Source organism: Lontra canadensis, unplaced genomic scaffold (assembly GCF_010015895.1).
Source record: "Lontra canadensis isolate GAN:19392208 unplaced genomic scaffold, GSC_riverotter_1.0 scaffold13, whole genome shotgun sequence".
Lineage (NCBI taxonomy): Eukaryota > Metazoa > Chordata > Mammalia > Carnivora > Mustelidae > Lontra > Lontra canadensis.
This window is the reverse complement of record NW_022631007.1, coordinates 18391831-18409233: the sequence shown is the minus strand read 5'-3', so window position 1 is coordinate 18409233 and position 17403 is coordinate 18391831. Positions and strand designations below refer to the sequence as shown.

The 17403-nt window shown below is 48.7% G+C and overlaps 1 protein-coding gene across 2 annotated transcripts in view; it reads left to right on the top strand.

Annotated features, from left to right (window-relative positions):
• HDLBP (high density lipoprotein binding protein) overlaps positions 1-17403 on the top strand; it is a 72024-nt gene that overhangs the window by 34964 nt on the left and 19657 nt on the right. For both annotated transcript variants that reach the window (XM_032857710.1, XM_032857711.1), the window contains exons 2-11: positions 2158-2222; positions 3399-3511; positions 4993-5150; positions 6388-6603; positions 12215-12421; positions 12501-12716; positions 13227-13433; positions 13589-13696; positions 14963-15067; positions 15396-15474. In XM_032857710.1, the coding sequence (XP_032713601.1) occupies positions 3436-3511; positions 4993-5150; positions 6388-6603; positions 12215-12421; positions 12501-12716; positions 13227-13433; positions 13589-13696; positions 14963-15067; positions 15396-15474 (1372 nt within the window). In that variant the 5' untranslated portion in view covers positions 2158-2222; positions 3399-3435. The remainder of the gene's footprint in view (positions 1-2157; positions 2223-3398; positions 3512-4992; positions 5151-6387; positions 6604-12214; positions 12422-12500; positions 12717-13226; positions 13434-13588; positions 13697-14962; positions 15068-15395; positions 15475-17403) is intronic.

Below are 17403 nucleotides of genomic sequence, written 5' to 3'. Positions count from 1 at the left end.
AAGTGGATTCTAAAAAGATGGGGTTTTGAGAAGTTTATAAGAAAATGAGGAACTTTATTTGATGATATCAGAGCCCCAGATGTTAACTCTGCTACTTGTTGCGATCCATTCATTTCCAGCTGTGATAAACTGCCACTGGAAATCTGGGGACTAGAGACCTGGTGTATCTTGTCACACAAGTCTGGACTTTCTGGAGATCCACTCTGTTCTGCTGCTTAAGGGCCTGTTCACACTTGGGGTCGTTAGAGGCTCTGGGATAGGATCTCCCTCTGACACATTAGTAGGTTTAGTGGGGTTGGTGACCCTTTCTTGAGCCTCTTGGAATAAGGAGTTTCGTAGAAGAGCTGGCTGGAATTGACTGCTGAAAGGTGTGTGAGCTATCTCAGAAGAGACTTTTAGGAATTGGTCTTATCTTAGGTGACACTAGGTGCAGGGTGGAAATTGCTCCTGGGAGGAGGGGAAGTGGGATGGACAGTTACTGTATTTTACAGGCTTACCTAGTGGTTATCACTGGGCACTGAAGATTTGCCCTTGTCCAGAAGGGCAGGAGGGAGGCTGGTCAGTGGAAACCCAGAGGAGAGGGTGTGAACATGGTCATGTGGAGAAGCTGTCTGTCTGTCTGTCTCTCATTAGGGAGTAGATGGCTGTGGGTTTTAGGAAGTGACATAGTGTGACCTGGAGTGGGAGGCTGTTGAGATGCAAGGTCAGCAGGTAAAAGAGCAGGTACAGCCCTAGTACGAGTTCTGAGCAAGGAGGGCAGGGTGGACACCTGGGTCCTGGGTTCACTGCTGGCACTTTGACCTAGAACACCTCCATCTTGTGCCTAGCCTGGCTAAGTGTGCACAGGCTAGACACTTGGAACCCCAGGGATTCCAAGTACTCTATACCTTATCGAAATCCACCTGTGGACGTGCTACTCTGACACTTTGATTTCACAGAAAAGTCTTAATCTTTAGAACTTGTGGGTTAGCATTGTTGGAGGGAGATTTTCAGAGTTATCCTGGTCAGTATATCTCCATTTTTTTCCATCCGTCTTGGTACAGAGGAGTGTCTGGTGGGACTCGGGCCCCAGAGAGGCCAGAACCTCTCTGGCTTGTACTTTCCCTCTGTGACTCAAACCCTGTATTTAGAGATTTGGTTTTTTTGTTGTTTGTTTGTTTGTTTTTTAAGTCCTGAAACGCTGCTGGATAATGAGACCCTCTTAAATCCAGAGTCTGCTGATATACCCCTGATTGCTGCGACCTGTCTTCTAGCTTCTGAATTAATGCGTCGCCGTATTGGCAAGAATTTGACAATGTTATTCTCCATTTAGGTAGTCGGTGTTCTTATTACTGTTGTAGATTCTCCCATTTTGGACACCTACCTTACCCCCATCGTAAAATCCACCTCCTTGCACTTTACTGAGTGTGTGTGGGGTTTGTGTAAAGCGGCAGGTAACCTACTGGGAAGCCTCCCTCTCCCGAAGTCCCCAAGGCAAGATGGCCCACACCCTCTTGCTTCACAGAGTAGTTCTTGGTCCTCCCCACACAGCCTTTGAAGGCTCCTTCCAACCCTGCTATTTTATGGCTGGTTTCTAAATCCCCAGTGGATTAGAAGGGACGGAAGGACTTTTACAGGAGAACAGCGAGAACAAAGTAACTATAAACCCATAGCGAGCTCATAAAGGCAGTAGTTCTCAGTCACTCTAAAGAGCTCGGGACCCCAAGGTCCACGTTCTGTACTGCATGGGAGCACAGGTCCACCGAGTCTTTGTCTTTGTGGCACAGCAGTCAGAGATTAAGGTGAATACAGGGGAAATTACTCAGCCATGCAGGAGAACCATCAATTGTGTAAGGATTTTACTTCAAAATGGTCAAATTTAAAAGTTTTGACATTAAGGGATCACTCCCTCAGGTCCAGTGGGTAGAGTTGCCCTCTCAAAGTTCTGGATGGTTTAGATTTTACTGTGATAAGTTTTGTTTGAAGTTAGTAGCCTGGGGGCAGAGCATCCTTTTTTCCCCCAGGAAACTTGTCTAAATATTAGTATTAGTAAGTAAAGTATAAATAACGTTTTGCTTTCTTCTGGTTGGGAGGTAAAAGGATCTGGGTTATAGAATGCAGATAAGTAACTTCCCTCTGGTTTTCTTCTCGTTTGACCTCCCTTCCTGTCCCACACAGCAAAAACTGGCAGGCTGACATAGGCAGCCTCAGGACGGACTCTCTGGCTACTGACCGTTTTGCTGGTAAGTGTGACTGTCCTTTCTGAAGGTTTCTTGTCCCTGGGCTGCATGTGTACCTTCTTTCGTTACGTTTCTAGTGGCTCCTGAGAGACTTGCTGTAACGACAGGAGCCATGTCCACGTGCACCCTTCAGGTGCGTCATCTGGCTTCCACTTAGTTTTAAACCTTTTCTCTCTCAAATGTGAATTACGTTTGTTCAGGATTATCTGGATTTGGATCTTGCCTCTCTTGAGGAATGCAGGGCATAATTTTCTTGAACTTGGAACAAGGTCTCACAGAGCTGTGAAAAGTACGCAAAAGCTCTTTCTTATTACATCACTTAGCTCTCTTATGCTTTGCCATGGTGGTGGAGAAAGACACTTGGCGCATAATGGCATGAAAGAGTGTGTTTCTCCTCATCACAGTAGCTTGGAGCTCACCTAGAGTTGAAGGGAGGAAGTGAACACACCTGCCTGCATGAGCCTGAGTCCTGCTGCGTACCCCGGCCCTCAGGCGTGGGGTCTGGAGGCAGAGACTGCTTGGTGCTTTCCATGAACTGAGGAACTATGTGCCCTTGGGCCGGGTCCCACCTGCTCTGGGTCCACTCTGACCCCTGAGAGCTAGGACATCCAGACAGGAACCAGCCAGCCCCTGTCAGGCACTTCACCGCCCGCTCCTTGCTGTTACAGTGTCACCAGTGAGCGCTGAGAGACTGCTCTTTGCGCCCTCGGGTCTGTGGACATTGCTAGGGTGTACAGTGCGCTGGGCCTTGCTGACCGGGCCCGCTATCCTTAGAGAAGTGGGCTGATTGCTTCTTGTAGCCACTGTCCTGTGCTGTATTTTATAAGCATCAGGAGGCACGTGGATGAACAAAATAACTGAGATGGCTGTTAAGCTTCCAGAGGTTGATCTGCAGGCTGTCTCTATAGCCCCCGAGATCAGCTGTCAGCTGGGGCCTCTGGCTCCTCACATAGAGGATAACCTTTGAGGAGAGAGTTGTCCAAGGACCATCCTTCATTTGCATTTCTCCTTTCCTCATTTACTGAAAGTTTGGGTATCCTCTTGTATCAGAGGTTGTAAGTGAAGAAAACGGTGTGGTTTGCTGGTGAAACAGGATGAAGCCTTTGGCTAAAACTCTGTGCCTCGCAGTTTGGCTGTGCCTTGACACTCTCGTCTCTGCCGCCCTCCCTCCCACTTCAGTGGCTCACCCGGATTGTGCGTAGGCGCGAGATCAACCATGAGCTCCGTTGCAGTTTTGACTCAAGAGAGCTTTGCTGAACACCGAAGTGGGCTGGTTCCGCAACAGATGAAAGGTGAACGCCCTTTTGTCCTCATCTTCCCATTTGGAGACACCGCTGCTTCCAAACCTTTGTCAGACCTTTAAGGCCTTTGAGAAGTGCCTTTTGGGACTGGAGCTGCGGGGTGGAGCCTGGCCTCCCGCCCCTTCCCTGCTCCAACTGGCACTGCCTGCGTGGCCCTTCTGTGCAGGGTGGATTTGGGCAGACTGACAGATACTTCTGGGTGCAGAAAGTTTTGAAGTGTGGACCACTTCCTTTCTGGAAAGCCAGTGATTTTGATCCTCGGTTATTAAAATGAGATTGTTTTTCAAAATTGCTGTCCCCCAGGTGTACTGAACTAAAATCCTTCAAAATCTGGTATGTATTTACAAAAACAGGATAGCTTGATTTGAATGCTAAAGTTTCATCTATAATCTTTCAGCTGTGTGTAAAATTATTTAAAATTTTCAGGTGAGAGAGTAGATTAACTGAATCAACAGTCAGTTGTTAAGTGTAATTAAAATAAAAAATTCACTTCGTGCATCCCACTGGCTGTGTTATAAGTGCTCATTTCTAGGGCAGTGGAGGCCCACATCGTGCAGAGTGCCTGCCAGACGTACTCTTTCTACCTGATGCACCAGCCCTGTAGAGTCTGCATTTCTAGATGAGGGAAGCAAGGCTCTGACAGGCTCCAGCTGCTTGTCAGCGCCAGGCCTTTACTGGTGTCCTGGGATAGCACAGCCGTGCAGCTAGAAGTGGTGAACCCCGAGATGGACGCAGGCCTGTCTGATTGCAAAGGTCATCTCCCTGCTCTGTGGCACATCCATTCACAGTGGGTTTTATTGAGCCCTGACATTCCTGGGGCATTTGGGGTGATCCAAAACAGTCCCTCTCCTGTTTTCACAGAGCTGTGGTTAATGGGACACAAAACCGTGAATGATCAGGGCACTGTGGGGGATGGAAGCGCTTACTGCTCTTATTGCTCTTTGCAGGGGCGGGGGTCAGAGATGGCAGCTCCCACAAGGGTGATTTTCAGCACCGTGTGCTCTGGTGGGCAGTCGGCTGGAGTCGGCCTCAGAGGCAGTCCCCATGGGCAGTGCTGAGCAGCAGCGTTATCTTGTTCTGCGAACTGAAGGGCTGGTTATGTGCCAGGCATTGTCATAGTTGTGATTTTTTAAGTACAGGATCAGCAGGGTCTGGGGCTGAAATTCTTTGTGGTGAGGCTTGTTTTCAAGGGGCTCACCCTGTTCGGAAAGGAGTGGGGCCCCCAGTGTCTGAACTGACCGCTCATAAGAAAGGCTACTTCTCCAGGCCACATGCTGAACCTGAGGGCATGCTGGGCCTAGGGACCACCTGGGGTGCTTTCCCATCACTGAATGAAGGGATTGGGGTACAGGGTGTCACTCAAGCAATTAATGTTGTTTCTCTTCTTTCTTGACATTAAAACTCTCCAAGTGTTTTTTTTGTCTAATGTTGAAAGCATTGTATTTCCTTTTAATCCATGTTGGCCGGTCCAGTTGCTACTTTAAATTCAGAAGAGGAGAGCGACCCCCCAACCTACAAAGATGCCTTTCCTCCACTCCCGGAGAAATCAGCTTGCTTGGAAAATGCCCAGGAGCCTGCTGGCGCCTGGAGTAACAAGATCCGGCCCATCAAAGCTTCTGTCATCACTCAGGTAGAAACTCCTTTCTTTTCTTTACCTGCTCCTCCAAGCAGGAAGTGGTAGCATCTGATGGAATGGGTTCTGAACACACACGAATGAGCGGGCTTTGGGGCATGTAAGGGGAGAGGCTTTTGGAGTAGATCCGACCCCACTGTTTGTGAAGCCGTCCATGCTCATTTTTACCGTCTGGTCCCGGCACTCAAGAGGAACAGGTCCCCTTGTTTCTTAGGTCCACTGCAACCATCTCTGCTCCCAGTTGCTGGAAGGGGCTTTCCACGTCACCAGCCCCAACAAGAACTTGTCCGTCTTCTCTGCTCTCTCCCACCATGTCAAAGCAAGTCTTTTCCTTTTGGCGTACCTGACCCCATTTTCTTGGTTTGCTTTGATCTCATGACCCCATCTCTCTGCTACCTTAGCATGGGATATTGGCAGGCAAAGTACTTTTCTCTGTGTGTACTCGTGTTGGGTCGTGGTTGCCGATTACCTACCACCCACTTGCTGAGAAGTCCCCTTCACTGAACCTGAGACTCTTAACCGATTGCATCCTGGATCTTTCCATTCTGGTGGCTGTCTAAGATTGGACTGGTGTGTCCTCAGTCTTCCTGATCATGTTAACTGCACCATGTTCTACATAGGGGTTCAGACCCAAGAGCAGGAGTCATCTTGGTTCCTCCTGCTTCCACCCTTGCCCTCTGCTCACTCCCTCCTCCACAGAACAGCTGGAGCGAAGCTGGATCATCGGTCAGCTTCTATCCTTCTGCCTGAACCCTGCTTCATTGCCTTCTCCTTTTGCTGTAGAAGAGGCATAGGGACCCAGCCCTTTCCTTTCTTCCTGCTTGGACTGTACCCCACTGTGCTCATACTGCTCCCCGCCTGCCCCTGTTCGTTGCCCTCACCCTTTTGCTCTTGCTGACCTCTTGAGCATGGTGATTCTCTGTGTCTCCCTGTCTCCCAGCCTCTCTCCCCTCCCCGTCTCTTTCCTCCGCTGCACTCACTGCCACCTGATGCTTCTTTGCTGTCTGTGTCGGGGAGTTGTTCTCTTTGCTGGAGCACCAGCCTCCTGCCCTTTGGTGCTTTTTGCCTGCCTCTCCATCCCAGTCTCTCTGGCCTTGGAGCAGGGGCGAGGAGCAGGGATACATAGAGATGAGTGAACTCAGGCTCCTTACTCTGTATATTCAGTGCCTAAACCCTTACAAGCCCTCCCATCTCTTGATGTCCTCACCTTCCCTTTTTGACCTTTCCTGAGTAGGTGTTCCATGTACCCCTGGAGGAGAGAAAATACAAGGACATGAACCAGTTTGGAGAAGGTGAACAAGCAAAAATCTGCTTGGAGATCATGCAGAGGACTGGCGCCCATCTGGAGCTGTCTCTTGCCAAAGACCAGGGCCTCTCCATCATGGTGTCAGGGAAGCTGGACGCCGTCATGAAAGCCCGGAAGGACATTGTCGCTAGACTGCAGACTCAGGTGGGTCTCGCCAGCCCCGTCCTCCTCGTGGGTGTACTCCAGTTCTGTGCCACTGGCTCCAACACGTACGGCTCTGGTTTCATCAGACCCTTCCCTCCCTGGTCTTCCAAGTCCAGAGTTCAGAGGTAGTGCAACAATGTTCGGGACCTCCCAGCATTTTTAGCTGAAAAAAACACTAAATCAGTGACAAGTGAGGACACCAACTATTTTTGCTATTTGGGCGAATAAACTGAAAGATAAAAGCTTGTCCCAGAGGCAGAGACATTCAGAGAAGCCAGGGCTGTGGGATGGTAGAATGAGGACACCACCACAAGTCACTCATTCCCAGGGCAAGGCTCAAGAGTCACCCTATTGCTGCTTAAATATGTATTTCCAGGTCCTATCTCGGGAGAGTACAAGTTCAAATGTTATTTGTTTTCAACCAGTTCCCATAGTCCTTAGCAGTCTGATAGCACTACTTGAAATTTACTGGGGGACTGTTGTAATAAGTAAGTAAACCTGTGATGCTTTTCTCCACACGGCATCATTTAAAGATCAAGGTAAACGCAGAGAATCTTACTCAGACGTCAGTGATGGGTGCCTGCATGGCGTCGACTCCTGATTTTAGCTCAGGGCGTGATCTTGAGGTTGTTAAGATCAAGCCCCGTGTTGGGCTCTGTGGTTGGCGCAGAGTCTGCTTGGGATTTTCTCTCCCTCCGTCCGTCCCCTGGCACACATACGTGCGTGTGCTCCCTCTCTCTCCCTCACTCTCTAAAATGAGTGACTTTTTTTTTAAAGTTTAAAAAAATGTTTCATTGAACAGATACAGCTTTAGTTGGGTTTACTTAGAAATGAAGGTCCAGGGGGTGCCTGTCTGGTTCAGTCAGTATACTGAGTACAACTTTTGATCTTGGGGTTGGAAGTTTGAGCCCTCCGTTGGGTAGAGATTACTTTAAAATACAACTTCCAAAAAAAAAAAAAAAAGTGGGGGTCCTCCCCAGAGTTTGTGAGCTCACTGGGGAGCAGCTCTAGAATATGGTGGCTAGAAGGTGGGGCACTGTGGGTCAGGAGCCAGGGGCTCAGCAGGGAGGACAGGATTTGCCCTGTGCTGTCCAAGCTCTCTCTCCCTCAGCCACACAGGGCCTTGGGACAGTCCCTAATCCCCACAGTAGCTTCAGGGAATGAGATGATTAAGTGGAAGTAGTTGAAAATGTGTGTCAATTGCTTCATGTTGTGGCTAGTGCATAGCAGTAAGCTCTCAGGCTTTTGCTGTTTACTGGTTGGTGAATATTTGAGTATTTTGTGATTGAAAACTAGGCAGGGAGGAGACCTGAACCACTCCACTCCTCTCTGCACTCCCACACATCCGCTGCCATTACTTTAAAGCAGATTGCAGATCTGTTATTCACTTGTAAATCATTCCGTGTGCCCCCACTTTTTTTTTTAAGATTTTTATTTATTTGAGAGAGCGAGAGAGAGCACAGAGGGAGAGGGAGAAGCAGACTCACTACTGAGCAGGGAGTCCAGTTGTGGGACTGGATCAGGACCCAGGGCCCTGAGATCATGACCTGAACCAAAGACAGACGCTTAACCGACTGAGCCACCCAGGCGCCCCTATATTTTTTGGGTTTTTTGGGGTTTTTTTTGTTTTTTTAAATAACCTACCGGGCTGTTAACTCTCTTATTAAAATTAATAGTAATTTCTGGACGTATACCCATATTTAACATGGTCTGTGTATGGACTTCCCTCATTATCTCCAGATGTCTTTCTGAGTTGATGTGTTTAAATCGGCATCCAAACAAGGCCTGCCTGCTGTGTGTGTTGGGGCTTATGCCCTCTTCTGTTCCTCGGCAGTGCCCTCCCCTCCTTTTCTTAATGCCTTTGATTTTTGGGGACAAGCAGGTGTTTGCTTTGTCTCACTGTCCATCACGGTTGCCTGTGAAGTGGTGGTTATATCCTGGTGGTTACTTTCATGTTCAGCTTACTTGTCTGGCAGGAGAACTTGTGGGTGGTCCTGTGTTTGCTATTGATTCCCAGATGGATCCCTAGACTCAGGAGTCTTCAGCAAATCCATCCATGAATAAAGTTCTTGATTATTCTTTTGTCTAGTGGTTATATCATCTCCACAATTCACTGCAGTGTGGATGGCAGCTTTCTGGCCCCTGCCCCACACTGGTTGCTGTCCTTGTGACAAGCTTGCCTCCACTGGCTGCTCAGTCAGTGTTGGGACTTTATTGGCGCAGCAGCATCTCTGCTGGGGATCCGTGAATCCTTCTTTGTGTCATTATAAACTTTTGATACATTGATTAGTTGTTAAGGTGAAATTGCGTCATCTTTGGACAGTGGGACCCCGTTTGGGTTGGCACCCTGCAGCTTTCTGGGGTGACCATTCATGTCCCCCAGTTCCTAATCTCTAATATGGAGAGTTCTGGGCTGATCATGGCCACAGACCTAATGTGGAACTCTTCACCTACCGCATGAGTTCAAACTGATAGTTCTAATGAAGATGAAAGATGGAGTTTTTTTAAAAGGTTTTTATTTTTTTAAGATTTTATTTATTTGAGAGCGAGTGAGCATGAGAGGGGGAAGGGCAGAGGGAGAAACAAACAAACAGGGAGCCCGATGCAGGGCTCAATCCCGGAACTCCAGGATCATGACCTGAGTTGAAGGCAGTTGCTCAACCAACTGAGCCACCCAGGTGTCCCCGAAAGATGGAATTTTAAAATCACTAGAAGGAATGCATACTGTCATCTTGAGATATAGTTAGGTTGGTACAAAGAGTGGTGTAATAAGGTTCAGTCAGAGATAGCCTCTGCACCCTGTCCTTTCCTCCCCTGCCAGCTGGCCATTCATCGTCTTTGATGGACCCTTCTCTTGTTCCGGTTAGAGAGTAGAAGCAGAAGATGACTTGCTGTAGTAAACCCTGTTCTGCGCCTTGTCTTTTCCTACATATTTTCTGGAGGTGTCTACGTATCAGCAAATAGTGGCTCTGCTCCTTCCTTTGTACAGCTGTGAGATGCTCAGCAGATGTGGTGGGATTTATTCAAGCCTTCCTGTTGATGGGCATTTGGGTTCCTTCCCGACTTTTCTTTTACACATCGTGTCTCAATAAAAACCTTGCGTGTGTGGGATTTCCTATTTCATCCGTTGTGTCTCAAGATCCATTTCCTAGCAGTGAGATGGATGGGTCAGAGAGCAGCACACGTAATTGTGCAGTAGCTGTGGGCCTGTCCCTCAGGTGCTGCCCATTGTCTACACTCTCCAGGGCCTCCCCCACCGCCTTTCCACACCCATTAAAAGCTTGGGCTTTTGTCATTCTGGAAGGTAGCTGAGTATACTTTTATTTTGGATTTTTCAAATGAATAAGATTGAGTGTCTTTTTAATATTTAAGGACTCTGGGTTTTGTTTTGTGCACTGTCTTCAGACAGTGGTGGAGGCCTCTACCTTTTCCATCAGAGGTAGAGGCCTCCACCTTGCTTGGTGTAGTTGGGTCCTTAAAAACCCTGCACCTTACAAACCACGTTTCCCACTTCGCGATTTGTTTTTTGATCTTGGTGTGTTTGCTGTATGACTTTTTATTCTATTGCAGTCAAATTCCATTACTCTTTTTGTTCTTTTGAGTCCTTATTAGGAAAATTTTTTTCACTTCCAGGTTGTAAGAAATCTCATCTTTTCTCTGGTGCCTGGAAGGGGGGCTCTTCCGTTTCAGTTCCTGATGAGTTTGGGATTTCTCTGGAACAGTGCAAGGTGCAGACCCACTTTCGTCCTTCTCCAGACATCTGTTAGGTTGCCAACACCAGTTTTAAGTTTTCCCCACCCCGTGATTTGATTGGCTGTTTTTACGAAGTGTGCTCTGTTCTTTGCGTGGGTTTTCGGTTCTAAAGTGTTGGTCTGCCTCTCTGTGCACTAGTGTTCTGTTCTAAGGGAAGTAGTCTTATATTTAGTACAGTTGTCACCTTTCCTCCCGTACTGTCCTTTTGCAGGTTTTTCCTGTCCCATTCTTTGTCGTTCCACCATACAGACTTCATAATCTACTTTTTGATCAGAACTGCATTAGATCTCTTGAGTGTTTTGTGATTTCTCATGCACATGTCCCACTTCTTTTGTTGGGTTGTGTCTAGCTACTTTGTCTCTCTGTCTCTTTTTCCCTGTTGGGATGGCCATTCTTTCCCATTACATCTTCCAAGTGGTTACTGTTAGTTTAAGTTAAAGTTGTTGGGGCGCCTGGGTGGCTCAGTGGGTTAGGCCGCTGCCTTCGGCTCGGGTCATGATCTCGGGGTCCTGGGATCGAGTCCCGCATCGGGTTCTCTGCTCAGTAGGGAGCCTGCTTCCCCCTCTCTCTCTCTGCCTGCCTCTCTGTCTACTTGTGATCTCTGTCTGTCAAATAAATAAATAAAAAATCTTTAAGTTAAAGTTGTTGATGCTGGATTCTAGTTCTCTTCTCCCTGTTACATACCTCAGAAGTTTTAAAAAGTTGTGCATTCCCAGCGGTGCAGGCCTGTGTTCTTTTTTGTCCCATCTTTGTGCCTCCTTTGCTTCCTTGGGTGTCCTTCCATGGGGCCATGTTCCATGTGGGTCCACCCTCAGCAGGCTCTCCCCTCAAGCACAGCTCCGAGTACAGGCCTAGCTGGGTGTGTATGTTTGTCACATTAAAAAAATAACGTTTTTATTTTCTTTACACATTTTTAATCATGACTAGATTTAAATTCTGTGGAGGCAGTCACTTGATTCTTCTCATGTGTAACACTGATTACCTAATATCGAACCACTTTGGGAGTAAATGTTACTCGAACAGAATGTATGAGTTGCTGGTCTTTCTGCGCTAGTTGGGAAGTGAGGACCTTTTTTATTGCCTCTGTGAAACAATTTAACATTTTTGTTTTGAGTGTTAAGTGGTCTGCTATAAGCTTATCTCCCTGACTGGCCTGTGAGTCTGCTTCACCGGTGCTGGGAGTGTTGACACTTCCCTTTCTTAAGTCTTCTTGGCAGCTACTGTCTGCACAGAGTCAGGAAGACTAGGAGCCCCTGTCCTCCTTGCTGTCACCTCAGAAAGTTGCTTGATTTCTAGCATTTGGACTCACTGGATGAACGCTTTGGATTATTTCTATTTTATTTCCTCAGACAGGTTATCTTAAACTGGTGGTAAAAGAGATAGAAAAAAGAGTTTATTATGGGTTATAGGGCTTATGGTTGGGGGGAAAAATAGCCTGGGCCTCCAGAAACAAATCACTCTGGCTAGTCAATATGTACCTGCTTTCCTGTCTCGTCCTAGGATGGTGTTAGCCATCATCAAAGTGGAAAATAAGACAGATTAGCATTCCTGAATATTCCTGTTCTTACGATGGCTTAGAGGGCCGAGAAGATGTTGAACAAATAATTACCCCTAAATAATTAAGACAGCTGAAGGTGTGACATGGGACGATGGGAATGTATCACACTTGAACTTTTCCTAGCCTTGGGGTCAGGTTAAGCTTCCCCAAGAGCATGATGTTAACTCGAGACTGTTCTGAGGGACGGGTTGGGGGCTGGCTAGGCAGGAATGGCATTTCAGCCGGAGAGAATATTGTGGAGAAATAGGCTTTTTCGTAACCTACAGACATCAACGTTCTTTGGTCCTCTTCCTGTTGTAGGCCTCAGCAACTGTAGCCATTCCCAAAGAACACCACCGCTTTGTTATTGGCAAAAATGGAGAGAAACTGCAAGACTTGGAGCTCAAAACTGCAACCAAAATCCAGATCCCACGCCCAGACGACGCCAGCAATCAGATCAGGATCACCGGTACCAAAGAAGGCATCGAGAAAGCTCGCCATGAAGTCCTACTCATCTCTGCTGAGCAGGTGGGGCCAGCTGAGAGGTTGGGGTGTGTGCACTGGCCTTAGCCCCAGAGCCACACCCTCATGGTTCTATCCTTCCCAGGACAAACGTGCTGTTGAGAGGCTGGAAGTGGAGAAGGCGTTCCACCCCTTCATCGCCGGGCCATATAACCGACTTGTTGGCGAGATCATGCAGGAGACAGGGACACGCATCAACATCCCCCCACCCAGTGTCAACCGGACAGAAATTGTCTTCACGGGAGAGAAGGAGCAGTTGGCTCAGGCTGTGGCTCGAATCAAGAAGATCTACGAGGAGAAGGTAGCGGTTGGGAAGAGCATGTAGGGTGGTCACGCAGAGGTGTGGCTTAGGCCCAGCTCCACTCCTAGCCTCTTGTGTCCAGACGAGTTCGGTTTCCGGTCAGTTAGGACAGAGTGCTGCTGGGCAGGGAAGAGAGGCCGGAGCTCTGAGCTGGATGGCCGGGCTGCGGCAGGCCTGCAGCACGGACCTGGCCGTGTCTCTGAGCTAGTGGTTAGCATCACCCTGGTGGGCTGTGAAGTCCCAACCTTTTTCTCGGAGGTGTGGATGGAACCTGGGGTCAGTCTGGGCGGGACTTAAATTCTCTGGTGATTCTCATGGGGAGAAAACCCAGTCCTCCTTGCTCAGTGGAGTTTCTGGGGAGTGGGCTTTTCCCCATCTTCACTTGCTGGGGCTCACAGAGTGTAGTTTAGGGCTCTGCGCTTGCTCCCTCCCTTTTTGGTGACAGCGTTCTGTCCCCACCTGTTCCTCCCTGGCCCTTCCCTCTGACGCCCTTATGGTGCTCTTCCTTAGAAAAAGAAGACCACAACCATCGCCGTGGAGGTGAAGAAATCCCAGCACAAGTACGTCATTGGGCCGAAGGGCAATTCCTTACAGGAGATCCTGGAAAGAACGGGAGTTTCTGTGGAGATCCCACCGTCAGATAGCATCTCGGAGACTGTGATACTTCGAGGCGAGCCTGAAAAGCTAGGGCAGGCACTGACTGAAGTCTATGCCAAGGTAACTGCCTTCAGGAGTGGATCCTAGCTGCTTCTTGTAGGGCCGGACTCTTGAATCGCGTTTCTGGGGCCCGGGAGCAGGGACCGTGTCGGTCGGGTAGCGCGAGCATGGATCCCAGGCTGCACGGCCCACCACTCTGCTTCCTGGTTTCCTAGGCCAACAGTTTTACTGTGTCATCTGTCTCTGCTCCTTCCTGGCTGCACCGGTTCATCATCGGCAAAAAAGGGCAGAATCTGGCCAAAATCACTCAGCAGATGCCCAAGGTGAGGAGGCATTGGGAATTTGTTACTCTGAGTTCTTGCTTTTGTCCTTCCCCTTCTGACATTTGTTTTCTTGCTGTTTATTCTGGGGATGGCCCTGGAGATCGTGGCACATTGTGTGTATGACAGTTTCCACGGTTAGCTGAGGAGGAACAAAATAAATTTTTAAAAATACTCTGTCATTCTTTTGGTTTTTTTTACCCAGAGACTGTGTATCTTGCTTGATTTCATGACTACCTTAGCAGACATCTCCCTTGTCTGTCACAGCACAGTAACTTGCACACAGTTCCATCTGTGCTCTCGAAAGAGCACACATGTGCGCAGCTCGTGTGAGGCTTGGAGTGACGGCCTCTTCATGCTTTCCATCTTTGTCCTTGACGTCTTCCCACTTTTCCAGAGATCACCACAGCTCCCAGTGAACGTGCACAGGATGGCTTGCCAGAGAATGTATCCCCTCTACTGTCGTCCTGTTCCCACTTCGTTTCCAACTGACTTCTTAGTCCTTTTGCTTTCCTAGCCTCTGAGCTCTGGCTCACACAGATGCAGTGGCTTCGTGAGGCTGCTCTCCCCTACTGCCCTTGTCCCCTGTTGCCTTCTTGCCTGGTGTGTTGTAAATGACAGAGCTGCCTTGCCTGTGGACCATCCCTGGGCAGCTATACAGGAGTTAAAATTCCATCCCTGTTGTTTATCTCATTTCTTACTCGAGCAGAGAAGAGTGGCCCTGGGGGTGCCTGAGTGGGTGGCTCAGTCAGTTGAACATCCAACTATTAATTTCAGCTCAGGTCGTGATCTCAGGGTGGTGGGATCAAACCCCTCGTTGGACTCTGTGCTGAGCTGCTTGAGACTCTCTCTTCCTCTTCCTCTGCCCCCCGCCCTCACTTGTGCACATGCAGGCACACACATGGTCTCTCTCGCTCTTAAAAATTAAATAAAAGAAGAATGGGCCTGTAACAATAAAAGTGGTACCGGGAATGATGGGGGCAGTTGGTACTGATATGCTTTCAGTCTGTGGTTTTGCTGTTAGGTACATCGTGGAGGGTATCACAGTTCCCATATCTGGTGACAAGGAAGAGGATTAGGCCACGATATTTAGACCAGAGTAATAGGCATCCCCCAGCCTCCCCCTTCAGTATTCCAGGGGGGGTTGTGGACATGTGTTTACATAAAGCAGTTGAGATTGGCCACTGCCTCAGCAAAGCTCCACAGGTTCTGAGAGGGTACTGCCATTGTGCCATCCTGACCATCTCTTTCCTGATTCTGCTGTGATAGGTGCACATCGAGTTCACAGAGGGTGAGGACAAGATCACCCTGGAAGGCCCCACAGAGGATGTAAACGTGGCCCAGGAACAGATCGAAGCCATGGTCAAAGACTTGGTAAGGTGCCCCTTTGCATGTTCTGGGTGCTGCTGAACCCGGGGCATAGCCAGGATATCATTGTTTGCCTGTCACACATCATGTGGGTGGGTGGGCCTGGGGACATCTGGGGTGAGCACTGGGCTCTGAAATAGAAGCTGGCAAAGTCCAGGAAGGTCACAGATAGGTCTTTCAAGGGGGCCAGAAGGACAGTCTTGGAATAATGACCTAAGGTGACAAAGGCAAGAGCTGTCAGCTCGTGGACTTGGGCTCTGGTGATGTGTCTATGACCATGTCACACGCCATGGCCTCGAGAGCTTATCTCTGGACTCATTCTGTTTTCCTGCAGATTAACCGGATGGACTACGTGGAAATCAACGTGGACCACAAGTTCCACAGACACCTCATTGGGAAGAGCGGGGCCAACAGTGAGTGGGACTGATGGCACGGAGGGCAACCGTGGTGGGAGAAAGTCATGCATTCTGACTGGGTGTCCTAGTCTTCTCAGGCTGTAGTTGGTCTGCAGACCTGGGACCTTAACCAGCCTGGTCAGAGGCCACGGTGAAGGCGCACCTAAGCCTAATGGGGTGACATCTGGGCTTCACAGTCCCCATGGACTCAGTGGTGCACAGGGTCCTGATGGGGCCACCCCAGGAGTAGGAAAGGTCGGGGCTCACGGGCGTGCCTTTTGATACACTTAGTAAGGCTGTAGCCCAGTTGAGCTTGCTCAGACTAGGGGTGTGAATGCAGTTTGGGGGAAGTGGGCTGAGTGAACGCTCTGCCCAGATGGAGAACGTTTTCTGAAATCCCACACCTGGGCCCAACTCGCCTATGAGGCCACACCCAACATCACAGTGTGCTCCTGGTTCCTGCGCCTCACCGGCAGCCGATGGTGAAAGGGCAGTGCTTGGCGGGTCTGGGTCCTTTCTACGGTTGCAGGGAACCCACCTGTGCAGACAGGGTGCCCTGCAAGTGTGTCCCCTTCGGTTTTTGCCTGATGTCATCCAGTTTGTGTTCGTAGTTAGTGTGAGTTTGTCAGCTCTGCTGTATTTGGTGTCAGTCCTGTGTGCCCAGGGACTTTCCACAATGGTAGTGACAGTCCACGGACACAGAGTCCATGGAAGCTCCCTGTGGTGTTCCTTGCACATGTTCCTCGAGCCATGCACACACTGTAACTTGCGTTTGTTTGTTTTTGTTTTGATTAATGGTACAGTATCTTTTTTTAAAAGAACATAAGGAAGTGCAGTTCTGACGTTCATTTCTGGTGTGTGCTCTCTAGGAGTATGAGACCACCAGGGTGGTTCACGTTATGTCTGGTCTGTTTTTGCTTTCATCCCCTACCCCCACTCTTTACTTTTCATGGTCTGAAGTCTCCAGCCTGGCTTCTGAGTCCTTGGCTCTGGTTGTCTCTGCATTTGCTCACGATGCTCCTCGGTGGCCCCTATGGAGCTTGGGCAAAGTGCTGGTCTTGTTTCCTGGGATAAGGCCTCCCCAGGATGTGGGAGCGTGGCCTTTGTCCAAAGTAGGTGACAGAACTCCATATGTTTTGCAGAGACAGGGAAGCGCTCAATTTGGATCTGAGCTGATGGGGTACTTTCTCTACACAACAATGTATGGCCTCCATGGATCCCTAAGGTGGTCATTGGGGTACTCTTGTTTTTAGTTAATGTAAAGCCTTCTGATTTTTAGTGGTTTCTATTTTTGTTTTTTTGAGAGTAATTTTGTGATCTAAGAACAGTGGTTCAGTTCCCAGACTTGCTTCCACATTAGAAACACCTGGGATCTTTATCAGTGGAACAGAATAGAGAACCCAGACATGGACCGTCGGCTATATGGCCAACTAATCTTCGACAAAGCAGGAAAGAACGTCCAATGGAAAAGAGTCTCTTCAACAAATGGTGTTGGGATAATTGGACAGCCACATTCAGAAGGATGAAACTGGACCATTTCCTTACACCACACACAAAAATAGACTCAAAATGATGAAAGACCTAAATGTGAGGCAGGCACCCATTAAAATCCCTGAGGAGAACACAGGCAGCGACCTCTTTAGCATCAACCGAGGTGATTTTTTACTAGACACATCTTCAAAGGCAAAAATGAACTTTTGGGACTTCGTCAAGACAAAAAGGTGCTGCCCAGCAAAGGAAAACAGTTCACAAAACCAAAAGATGACCAACAGAATGGGGGAAGATATTTGTAAATGCCATATCAGATAAGGTATCCAAAAATCTATAAAGAACTTAATCAAACTCAACACCAAAATAATCCAGTCAGGAAATGGGCAGAGCATGAACACACATTTCTCCAAAGAAAACATACAAATGGCTGGGGTTCCTGGGTGGCTCAGTCGGTTA